This window comes from Leptodactylus fuscus, chromosome 6, assembly GCF_031893055.1.
Source record: "Leptodactylus fuscus isolate aLepFus1 chromosome 6, aLepFus1.hap2, whole genome shotgun sequence".
NCBI lineage: Eukaryota > Metazoa > Chordata > Amphibia > Anura > Leptodactylidae > Leptodactylus > Leptodactylus fuscus.
Window position 1 is genome coordinate 151,969,531 of NC_134270.1, and position 12,848 is coordinate 151,982,378.

The following is a 12,848-nucleotide window of genomic DNA, read 5'->3' on the forward strand; positions in this document are numbered from 1 at the left end:
CCAGAACAATTGCTGATTTAGTTGCCACACCTGTAGAGCCCATGTGGACGCCAGCCCCAGAAAATTTAGAACCTCAGCTTCCTGACTTTGTAGCCCGGTCAGGAATACAAATTGAGACTGAGGGCTTCAGAGAAATTGACTTTTTCAAAATCTTTTTCTCTGATGAGTTTGTAGAATTGATGGTGGCTCACACTAATTTATACGCCCAACAATTCATAGAACGAAACGCCACCTCTTCCTATGCCAGGCCCCAGAACTGGACCCCAGTAAATGCAGCAGAAATGAAGATTTTCTGGGGTCTTATTCTGCATATGGGCATAGTGAAAAAACCTAAAATTCGTCAGTATTGGAGTACAGATGTATTGTACAACACTCCAATCCATCGAATGGCTATGTCCAGGAAGCGGTTTGAAAGCATCCTAAAATTCCTTCATTACAATGATAATTCCCAGTGCCCGCCCCAAGATGCTCCAAATTTTGACCGCTTATACAAAGTTAGGCCAGTCATTAACCACTTTAGCACCAAATTTGCAGAGTCCTACATCCCTGATCAGAACATTGCAATTGATGAGTCTCTGATCAGTTTCAAAGGGAGGCTAAAATTCCGCCAATACTTGCCCAGTAAGCGGGCACGGTATGGCATTAAAATGTACAAGCTGTGTGAGAGCAGCTCAGGATACACTTATAAATTAAGGGTGTATGAAGGAAGGGACACAAGGATTGAGCCCCCAGACTGCCCCCCAATCCTAGGAGTTAGTGGGAAAATAGTGTGGGATTTGCTGCACCCACTGCTGGACAAGGGTTATCACCTTTATGTGGATAACTTTTACACCAGCATCCCACTCTTTAGGTCCCTGAGTTCCAGAGGAACTGCAGCTTGTGGGACTGTGCGCAGAAATCAAAGAGGCCTCCCTAGGGCACATATTGAGCAGCGCCTCAGAAAGGGTGAGAGTAGTGCCGTCTGCAATGAAAATATGCTGCTGGTCAAGTATAAGGACAAGAGGGATGTCCTTGTACTGACCACAATTCATGGCAGCGGCAGCACCTCTGTCCCTGTGCGTGGCACCAGTACCACTGTCTCCAAGCCAGACTGCATCCTGGCATACAATAGGTACATGGGAGGGGTTGATCTATCTGATCAAGTCCTAAAGCCCTACAGTGCCATGAGAAAAACAAGTAAGTGGTACAAAAAGCTGGCCGTGCACATGGTTCAGATGGCATTGTATAACTCTTACGTGCTATCACGATGTGCAGGCCACACAGGAACTTTCCTTGAGTTTCAGGAGACAATTATCAAGATCCTGATATTTGGGGACCTAGAAGTGCCAGGCCCCAGTACTTCTGAAACTCAAGGTTCCCGTATAGTACCAGGGCAACATTTTCCCGGTGAAATCCCCCAAACTGCAAAGAAAGGGAAAAGCCAAAAAAGATGCAGAGTGTGTTACAAAAGAGGAATAAGTAAATACACCACGTATCAGTGTGACACCTGCCCTGATAAACCTGGCCTGTGCATAAAGGAGTGCTTTAGATTATTCCACACTTCCATGGAATATTAATTTTAGAATTTATTTTCCATGGAATATCGCCTCCTTATACCATCACGTACTCTGCAAAGATTTACTTTCATCCGGTTATGCAATAATTTCTGGAAACTAAATTATTGTCATACGAGTTGCATCCAAATGTTTGCTATGCATCTTGGTAATTTTTTAAGGGGTGTAATTTAACACTGAAGTCACTGAACTCAAGGGGTCTAGTTTCCAAAATGGGGTCACATTTTGGGGGGCTTTCACTTTTTTGGCACTTCAAGGCCTCTGCAAATGTGACATGGTAGCTAAAATCAATTACAGCCAAATTTACCCTCCAACTATTGTTCTCTCCCACTGTGTGACCATACATCACTTTACGTCCACATGTGGGGCATTTCTGTAGTTGGGAGAAAATGCTTGACAATTTGTGGGGTGCATTTTCTCTTTTAACCCCTTGTGGAAATGCAAAATTTGGGGTTAAAGCAACATTTTATTGTAAAAAAGGAAATTTTCCATTTTCACATCCCAATAGTTAATTATTTTTTGCAACTCCTATAGGGTCCAAGTGTTAACTATGCCGCTTAATAATTTTCCTGAGGGGTCTAGTTTCCAAAATGGGGTCACATTTTTGGGGGTTTTCACTGTTTTGCCACTTCAAGGCCTCTGCAAATGTGACATGGTAGCTAAAATCAATTACAGCCAAATTTACCCTCCAACTATTGTTCTCTCCCACTGTGTGACCATACATCACTTTACGTCCACATGTGGGGCATTTCTGTAGTTGGGAGAAAATGCTTGACAATTTGTGGGGTGCATTTTCTCTTTTAACCCCTTGTGGAAATGCAAAATTTGGGGTTAAAGCAACATTTTAGAGCAAAAAATGTTACTTTTCCTTTTGTTGGGCCAATTCTGCTACACTCCTGTAGGGTCAAAGGGCTCACTATACCCCTTGATAAATTCCTTGAGGGGTCTAGTTTCCAAAATGGGGTGACATTTTGGGGGTTTCCACTGTTTTGGCACCTTGGGGGCTCTGCAAACGGGACATGGTGCCTGAAAAGGATTGTAGCAAAATCTGGCCTACAAAATCAAATTAGCGCTCCATCCGCTCTGAGAGCGACCGTGTGCCCGTACATTAGGGTACCAGCACATATGGGGTATTGTCGTGTTCGGGAGAAACTGTGGAACAAAATGTGGGGTGCAATTTTTCCTTTAACCCCTTGTGAAGATGAAAAATTTGGGGCTACAGTGACATTTTATTATAAAAATAATTTTTCATTTTCACATCTCAATGGTAAAAAAATCTGTGAAACACCTGTAGGGTCCAAGTGCTCACTATACCCCTTGATAAATTCCTTGAGGGGTCTAGTTTCCAAAATGGGGTCATTTGTGGGGGGTTTCCACTGTTCTGGCACTTCATGGGCTCTCCAAATGCAACATGGTGCCTGAAACACATTCCAGCTAAATTTGCCCTCCAAAATCCCAATAGCGCTCCTTCCGCTCTGGACCTCACAGCGTGCCCATAGATCATTTTACATCCACATATGGGGCATTTCTGTAGTTGGGAGAAAATGCTTGACAATTTGTGGGGTGCATTTTCTCTTTTAACCCCTTGTGGAAATGCAAAATTTGGGGTTAAAGCAACATTTTAGAGCAAAAAATGTTACTTTTCCTTTTGTTGGGCCAATTCTGCTACACTCCTGTAGGGTCAAAGGGCTCACTATACCCCTTGATAAATTCCTTGAGGGGTCTAGTTTCCAAAATGGGGTGACATTTTGGGGGTTTCCACTGTTTTGGCACCTTGGGGGCTCTGCAAACGGGACATGGTGCCTGAAAAGGATTGTAGCAAAATCTGGCCTACAAAATCAAATTAGCGCTCCATCCGCTCTGAGAGCGACCGTGTGCCCGTACATTAGGGTACCAGCACATATGGGGTATTGTCGTGTTCGGGAGAAATTGTGTAACAATATGTGCAGTGCAGTTTCTCCTTTAACCCTTAGTAAATGTGTAAATTCTAGGGCTAAATGAATTTATTAGTGACAGAAATTGAAAAATGTAAATTTGACCTCCATTTTGTTGTAATTGCTGTGAAATGCTGAAAGGGTTAAGAAACTTTCTAACTGCTGTTTTGGATTCTTTCAGGAGTGCAGTTTTTAGAATGGGGTGACTTTCGGGGGGTTTTATTAGAGAGGCCTTTCAAGTTCCCTTCAGAACTGAACTGGTCCCTTGAAAAATGTGTTTTGGAAATTTTCTTGAAAATTTGGAAAATTACTGCTTGACTTGTAAGCCATATAATATCTGAAAAAAATGAAAGAGTGATTAAAATTTGATTGCTACATAAATCAGAGACATGGTTAATTATATTTATGAAAAAATTTGGGTAGTATGACTTTCTATTTGAAAGGCTTGCAATTTCAAAGTTTGAAAAATGCATTTTTTTCAAAAATTTTCACCAAATTTCCTATTTTTTCATAATTAAAGACAAAACATATCGACGAAAATTTACTACTGACATGAAGTACAATGTGTCACGAAAAAACAATCTCAGAATCACTTGTGTAAGTTAAAGCGTCTCAAAGTTATTGCCATTTAAAGTGACACGTCAGTTTTGAAAAAAGAGGCCTGGTCCTCAAGTCACTTTTGAGCTGTGTCTCCATAGGGTTAATAATGTTGTTGTGAATAAAGCCTAAAGGGCTTATTAGAGGTTCACTGGAAAAAACTAGATTTGCTGTTTCCAAGTCAGACCCGTTTAGTCTAGTTTGCAGGAATGTTTAATTTGATTACTACTTTATTCAACTGGCTTATGAATATTAATATTAATATTTTTACATCCCTTTGTATTGACTATAGAGCTCTCTGGCAGTGAAGAAAACGTGGACATTTCAAAGGAGCTGTCACCCAAAAAAACAAACCCCATAAAGCTTGGTACAGACTATAAAATTTCTTGTTCTATTAAAACCTCTGATCATGTGAAGCGCAGAGATACGACCCGATTAAGTGGTAAGTAAGTGTTAGCTGTTGGTCAGTAAGACAGAATCTTCTCTGGGGAGGAAGGGGGGGTCACTATTTGTTTAAAGGGAGACGGTACAAAACAAGTATGTAATTTCCTTTCTCAATAATAGAATTGCACTCGGACGATTACTTTAGCTCAGTGCAATAGGCTAAGAATGTAGACCTAGAACAGTGGACCTGGCATTCTGGATTGAATTTTACCCAGACTCCTCCTGTGCAGAGAAGAAGCCCTATTGAGGAATCCCACCCAAAAAAGGCCAACAAAAATTGAAATCTTGTCTGATTTATTTATTTTTGAGCCCAATCAGTAGATAATTATACTATTAAAGTCCTAATTTCTCCCTTTGGACCCGATCACACAGTACGTTGTGTACACTGTATCTCTAAAAGCCCATTCTTCTGTGTATAGAATGTCATCAACTTTCCTCTACTATAGGGGATGTAAGAACACAATCACTGGTGACAGGAACGACATGTGGGGAGACAGAGAGGAGTATACAGGACTGACTGAGCTAGGAAAATGTTCTATTTATTGTTTTTTGTTTGTCTTAAATTTGGCATAGCTCTATAATCGGCCATCGATGTTAGGTTAGTGGAGGTCTGACTCTTGGCATCCTAACCCATCAGCTGTTTGGAAGTGATGCTGCATTCCTTCTTATTTACACTGTTCTGTACTTTTAGTAACAGCTGTGTTTAGTATTGCAGTTTTGTCTTATTCTCATGGGTTAATGCTAGAATACCAAACGCTAGTGCAGGGGTCAGCTATGAAACTAAAACGCCCATCATGCTCCATTCACTTGCATAGGAGTTCCAAGAACAGCAGAGCAAGTATGATGCTGGGAGTTGTAGTTTTGCAACAGCAGGTGTTCTGAAGGTTGCCGACCCCTGCGCTAGTGCAAGGAATGGTGCAGTGTCATTTGTGTTGTCTAGTGAATGGGCTAACTAACATTTGTTTTGAACAGACGAGGAGACTCTAAGTGATTCCTGCACCGAAAATCTGCTTTGGAGTGATGAGGATGATGACGATTACAATGAAGAAATTGATGTCACGAATGCGGATGAAGATATGGGAGATGATGAAGCAGAATGTGAAATAGTTCGCTGCATGTGTGAGGTGCAGGAAGAAAATGACTTCATGATTCAGGTAGAACATGGAGACATATCAGGTTGAAGCACCTTTAGCCCATTCCCGACATCTGCGTTATAGTATGGCAGATGTTGGGTCTTTTAAGTATGGTGCCTACTCAAAAGCAGAGCAGGTCCCATAACCGTAGGGTCGCCCAATCCACATTTCATCATGGCTACTATCCAGCATTCATGACATCCAGGATCCTTGAAAAGGGTCCAAGACCTGTCATAGGAAAGTAACTGCTGAGGCTTGTCTGTGACTGGCCTCAATAGCTACACCGCGAATCTCCCATATATTCCAATATACACTGTTCCAAATTATTATATAAATATGTTCTCATATTTTCAAAAATTACATATGAATTGCAGTCATTGTAATTTTCCAGTCATGAACTAACAGTCCAATTAAAAGGTTTTTGAACAAACTGCCTATGATAACAGTATAAAGACAAAAAACACAATGCACTCAAAATGCATGCTCTAAATTATTATGCACAGCAGAGTTTTCAACCTTTTTATTTTTATAAAGAACAAAAAAGGTCATTTGTGAAATTCTAAGCATTAGCAGGTTATTACAAACTGAAATCAAACAGTTTTCAAGTCAAAACTTTATTCTAGGTGGTGTTACATTTGCACATAGGACCCCTTGTTTGAAAGGAGCTTCTGAACGCTCTTGTCCATTGAATTTGTCAGGTTTTGGATGGTTTCTGCTTCAATTGTTTTGCATGAGGACTGAATACCCTCCTAGAGCTGTTGCTTAGATGGGAACTGCCTCCCGCCATCATAGACACTCCTTTTGATGATGCTCCAGAGGTTCTCAATGGGGTTGAGGTCAGGGGAGCATGGGGGCCACACCATAAGTTTGTCCCCTTTAATGCCCATAGCAGCCAGAAATGCAGATGTGTTTTTTGCAGCATGAGACATTGGTGCATTATCATGCATGAAAATGATCGTGCTGCGGAATGCATGGTTCTTCTTTTTGAACCATGGCAGGAAGTGCTGTTTGAGAAACTCCACATACATTATAGAGTTCTTCTTTACCCCTTTAGGGATCTTAAAGGGGCTGACAATCTCTCTCCCCATGATTCCAGACCAAAACATTACTCCACCTCCTCCTTGTTGGCGCCGTAGGCGTATTTGCATGGAGTGTCCATCAACCAGCCATCCTCCACTCCATCCATCTGGCCCATTGAGCGTTGCACGGCACTCACCGGTGAACAAAACAGTTTTGAAGTCAGTCTTCATGTATTGTTTGGCCCACTTGTGTGCAGTGGACAGAGGAGGTCGACAGGATGGCTAACGCACAGCTGCAAACCTCTGAAGGACCCTGCATCTTGTTGTTCGGGGGACGTTGGAGGCACCAGCAGCTTCAAAAACGTGTCTGCTGCTATGACAAGGCATTTTTGCAGTTGCTTTTTTAACCTGACGTAATTGTCTGTTGGAAAGAATCCTCAATTTTCCCTTATCAGCACGCACGCGTGTGTGCTGTGAATCAGCTACATACTTGATTGTGCGATGATCACAATGAAGTGTCTTGGCAATGTTGATTGCAGTCATTCTTTGACCTAAATACTCCACAATTTGTTGCTTCTCAGCAGCCGACACATCCTTTTTCTTTCCCATTTTGGTAGAAAATGTACGCTGCTTAATAATGTGGGACAGCCTTCTTAAGTAGTCTTTCCTTTAATTGGACACGCCTGCCAAACTAATTAGCACAGGCGTCTGCAATTGCTTTCAGTGATATACAGAGCCCTGACACACATCACCATCAGTGAGTTTAACTGACAAACAAAAATCTTACCTTATCACTCCTAAACACTTTTTGAATAATAATGTGGAACACTAGTTGAATTGCAGTCTATGGAATAAGTGATGTAATGTTCACACTCTCTCTGATCGGACGGGAGGGGGAATTGGAAGCTAAAAAAAAAAAAAAAAGTTAAACAAACACAGATATGCTTATTTTATACAGATATGTTTTTACAAGTTGGTCCTATTATCTCTCCTTAGCTTATTGTATTTTGGGGTGGCTCGTTCTTGTTAGACACATTTGTGGCAAAAGAATTTCCAATGCAAAAAAATAACTTTCTCTCCTTTTTCCCCTTTAATATATTTTGGCAGTGTGAAGAATGTTTGTGCTGGCAGCATGGGGTATGCATGGGGTTATTAGAAGACACTGTACCCGAAAAATACACTTGCTATGTCTGCCAGGATCCACCAGGTATGTTTTGTATGAAATGCGGTAGAATACAATTCAGCGGAAACGGTTCACCTAGGATAGTTGCTAATGTCTGATCACTGGGACCTTCACTGAACTCGAGGTTTGGGGTCCCAATTCCCTTGTTTTCTCATTGTGGCAACACAGGGCACAGATGCCCAAGAGGAGCAGACATGCAGGCACCCTTTCACTGTATTCAAGGCCTATGAAGCCTTTACATACAGCAAGTGGTGTTCTAGTGATTGTGTGGATCCCAGCTCAGGAGCTCCCGTGATCCTTCTGTGAGCAGCCACTTTAGTATATAGGGGTTGGCTTTCATACATTCCAAATAGTACAAATGGTATGCTTTTTTGTTCTCGCTCAAATTGCCTTTGTTTTTGTGATACAAATTCGCTTGCAAAGTTTTTATGGGTGAAATAGTTTAACAAGATTTGTTTCATCTGTAGAAGCCAAAGGACCAAAACCCAAATCCGACACAGTACATTACCATTTGGCACATGAAAGAGCACACATCAAAATGAGCTCATTAGAAAGAAAAACGGACTGTGCTGCCCAAAAAAGAAAAAAATTGCAGCTCAACTTCTGTAGAAAAATGAGATCTAGTGTACACAACATGAACTGAAGTATTGATTGTCATTTAGATGGTCGTTCTATCTATCTATCTATCTATCTATCTATCTATCTATCTATCTATCGTACTGAATTAAAGGGATCCTGTCAAGTACATTTGGGACACTAAACCACCAACACATCCTTATGGACTGGTTTAGTGTTCTGCAAATCTCACTATCTCACCATCTCTCATATTAAAGAGTTCCTATCATTGGATACCTTTTTTCTGACTAGCATGTAGGAATAGCCTTAAGAAAGGCTGCTATTCTCCTTCCTTTAGATATCTTCTCTGCGCCACCGTTCGGTACAAATCCTGGTTTTCTCCAGTATGCAAATGAGTTCTCTCGCAGCACTGGGAGCGTCCCCAGTGCTGCAAGAGAAATCTCCAGCGACGACTCCATCTTCTTCCGTCCTGGGTTTCAATCTTTTAGGCATGCCCAGTTGGCTCTGCCATCGGGCCGGGCAGAGCCGACTGCGCATGCCCGAGGCCACAAGAGAATGGCCGCTTACACAGTAAGCTGTGTAAGCAGCCATTTACTTGAGGAGAAGTTTATTATATTGAGGACCTGTTGGTGGTTTAGTGTCCAACATGTAGGTAATGGGTTCCCTTTAATGAACTACCTTGGCATGGCATTTTACACCATAACTATCTGGTTTTCTCATCAGAAAATTAGTTTTTCAATTGATAGTTTTCCTATGTGAATTATTTCTGCTTGCTTCTAGGGCAGCGCGTGAGCCTGAAGTACTGGTACGATAAAGAGTGGCTGAATGAAGGTCACATGCAAGGTTTGTCATTTCTAGAGGAAAATTACTCTCATCAAAATGCAAAGAAGATAGTTGCAACGCACCAGCTCCTGGGAGACGTACAGCGTGTGATAGAGGTTCTGCATGGGCTACAGCTGAAGATGAGTATATTACAGTGAGTATATACCAGTACATTATATTATTGGAAGAAATAAGCGTCCATTCTCTTTGCTGATGCTTTAAAACGCAGCGAATGCCTTTCCTCAGCAATCAAAAATACAGCCTTTACCCCAAAAACGTTTGTTCACACAGGGCAGACTTGGAAATTTTGCAAACTTCTACAGGTGTCCCTTTCGTCCAAAGGGTTGCAGAGGTGTATTCGCATTCTGGAGATACAAGTCTATTCAGATGTTTGTCATCGATTTAGCCTCTGTCAGTGGTAGGAGTTAGGACCCCCCCTAAACAAAAGGCCACAAATGGTTTAGCCCCTTTCCAAAACCTTAAATTCCAAGTACTATTTTAACCTTGAGATTTCAGTTGTAATTTTACAAATCTACAGAGCAGTAAATCCTTCTCTAATTTCTACAGAAGCAAGGAGCATCCTGATCTGCGGTTTTGGGGCCAGCCATGGAAGCAACATACATTGAACGACCGATGTTACATCAGACGAACTGTGGAGGAGAACTCCTGTAAAGAAGATTCCACAAACTACAGGACTTACAATGGTGCAGTGGACAAGCCTTCCCCAATTCCTTCTGTGGAGGAATCTTATATCACCAGTGAACACTGTTACCAAAAACCTCGGACCTATTATCCTGCAGTAGAGCAGAGACTGGTTGTAGAAACCCGCAGTTCTTCATTAGATGGCGGAGTGGACAGAATACGACAAAACAGGGAAGACTCCATTGCTGAAAGATTAGGCTGGGAACTGGACAGAGAGTTGCTAAAGGTAGAGAGCGAATCAAAGCATAACTATTGTAAGGTGAGTAATAAGAGATGCTTGTATTGGAGGGAAGGAACACGAGACAGAAAATTCACATAAAATAATCCGAGCGGTTCCCATTCTCTGGGTCCTGTTGTCTTGCGTTGCAAAGAAATGTTCTTTCTGTATTCCAGGTGTTCAGCTGTGTCCCTCATTGTGCTGACTAGTCATTTATAATGGGCCTGGATGGTCATGGTGGTCTCAAGTCTTATCCGAAATCATTGTCAGCTCATTGCCTTGTGTAAACTGTAAGGGGATGAATGATCGGTTAGTCCCTATACAGAAGGGATGTAAATGTAGCAAACCAGTGGGCAATGATCAAGAAAAATCTCAAAAACATTGCAAGTCTTTCAACAGTTTTGTGCACCAGACAACCTGTGGTGGTTTATTGGATTTAAGCCGGCTGCACACGACCATGTGCTAAACCTCAGCCCTGAATGAATGGCGTGAGCAACATGGATGTCACCCGTACACCAGCCATTCTTCCACAACCCCTTTCATTCAAAGAATAGGAAGAAGGGCCACAAAATCGGACTGGAATAGGACCTGGTCCATATTTTGCAGTTCAGACTATCAGCCCGCACACGTCACTGTGTCATTTATGGTTGTGTGTACGGGCTGACAGTCGTGTCATTAACGCTTGTCCTTGTGCTGTTCAAGATAAACCCAGATAGCACACTGACCAGACATACGGTCGTCTGCAAGGGTCTTACCAAGAGGTCTGAGCCTCTTGATAATTCAGGCACCTCTCACTTCTGCAAGGGAACAGATTAATACTGCCTTAGCTGGTCTTAATAAATTCTCTCCATTCTTTGCATGATCACCATATTCTAATGTCAGGAAGCTGTGTGCTGGTGGTGCGTTTTTTTTTTATTTTATTTTTTTTCATTTTTAAATACGGTAGTCATTCTATTGCCAGATTTAGTTTTTCAATATAAAAATTGTCTATATAGTGGTTCATTCCTTGGCTTTTTTTTTGTTTTGTTTTTACATATTGGTTTTTGCTCCTCTGGCATGTTCTTGTTGTGTTTTTAGGTTGTCCATTTGCTTTACAGGGAGAATAAAAACTGCAGTGTGTTGTAAAAAGCCATAGATTGAATTTTAGAGTGAATGTAGCCTTAAAGGGGTTGTGCAGTACTGTGTGTGGTGGTGGTTTTGTTTTTTTTTTTTTTTGTTTTTTTTCCCCCCCCTGAGGAAGTGACCTCATGTCCGTTAAAGGAATCCTATCACTCAGACATGATGATTTTTTTTTTTTTTTTGTCTAAGTACCACGTCGGAATAGCCTTAAGAAAGGCTATTTGTCTCCTACCTTTCGTCGTCTTCTCCGCGCTGCCATTTGCCTACACTCCTGGTTCTTGTCTGTATGTAAATTAGCTCACTCTTAGCACTGGGGGAGGGCCCCAGCGCTCTGACAGCACTGGGGGCGGCCCCAATGCTGCAAGAGAACTCTCTCCAGCGCCGCCGCCTCTTCTTCAACACGTCCTCTTCAGCCTCTTCTTCCGGCGGTGGCTTGTAACTTCTAAGGTCTCAAGCAGAGCAGACGGAGCATGCCCACAGGCCACGAGAAAATGGCCACTTGCACAGTATTGGAAGCGGCCATTTTCTCATGGCCTGTCGATATATGCAGTCTGCTCTTTCCGAGGCCTTAGAAGTTACAAGCCACCACCGGAAGACGAGGCTGAAGATGACTCTGCTGAAGAAGAGGAGGCGTCGCTGGAGAGTTGTCTCGCACCATTAGGGATGCCCCGACTGCTGCGAGAGAGCTCATTAGCATACCGGCATGAATCGGGATTGTAGGCGGTGCGGAGAAGACGACGAAAGGTAGGAGACCAATAGCCTTTCTTAAGGCTATTCCGACGTGGTACTTAGAAAAAATCATGTCTGAGTGATAGGATCCCTTTAATCACATAACAATGCCACATCTCCATCCCAATTAAAGGAATAGGACTGAGCTTCAGCATGACCATGTGACCAACGGACATGATATCCCTTCCTGAGAATAAGAAAGCAGCAGTGTTATTGTGTCCTGCACAACACCTTCCCGGTCACATTTACAGGGAAGAGAAACTCCCAGAATGCCTTTTCACAGCTGTTGCTTCTCTGTAATACACTGACAGCTTTGTTTTTCTCGCCTCTCCCATTCTCTTGGAATAGATGCCGTTCACTTCAGCACTGGTACTAGTGAGCTGTCAAGTGAGTGGTTTCCGTTGCTTAGTGTCAGTCCACACTGACAAGTGGAGACGACCCACATGACAGTTCACTTGTATCTGGCACCAAAGCAGCTTACACAAATTGTAGGGGGATGGGAGTTGCTGGGAGAAAAAGGACGAACGTGCTAGTGTCTGTGAAGTAGCGACTGCGTAAGTAGAGTCTGTACTTCACTGAGGATGTGACAGATCCGCTTTAGGTTACTTTATCCCAGTTGCTACAGAATAGTAGATGATGCAGAATCTGCAAGCCTTCCATTTACAATGGATAAAGGTGATCTTGCGATCAATCTCAGAATGTGTTGTAGGTTACAGGGGTTTCCGGATCCAAATGGGCTATTCATGCTGATTTGTCTATAGGATAGATTATCGGTATGCGATCTGTGGGGTCAGACACTTGGATCTTGCACACAGAAGCT

At 42.4% G+C, this 12,848-nt stretch overlaps 2 protein-coding genes across 5 annotated transcripts in view; one reads left to right on the forward strand and one right to left on the reverse strand.

Moving 5' to 3' along the window:
• Positions 1-12,848, reverse strand: part of CPNE1 (copine 1) — a 340,171-nt gene that overhangs the window by 301,810 nt on the left and 25,513 nt on the right. The window lies entirely within an intron of this gene.
• The window catches only part of PHF20 (PHD finger protein 20), a 53,279-nt gene that overhangs the window by 32,569 nt on the left and 7,862 nt on the right, over positions 1-12,848 (forward strand). For 3 of the 4 annotated variants that reach the window (XM_075277603.1, XM_075277605.1, XM_075277606.1), the window contains 5 exons: positions 4,377-4,526; positions 5,501-5,682; positions 7,788-7,887; positions 9,220-9,415; positions 9,829-10,222. In XM_075277603.1, the coding sequence (XP_075133704.1) occupies positions 4,377-4,526; positions 5,501-5,682; positions 7,788-7,887; positions 9,220-9,415; positions 9,829-10,222 (1,022 nt within the window). The remainder of the gene's footprint in view (positions 1-4,376; positions 4,527-5,500; positions 5,683-7,787; positions 7,888-9,219; positions 9,416-9,828; positions 10,223-12,848) is intronic. The other variant, XM_075277604.1, reaches the window with a different exon arrangement.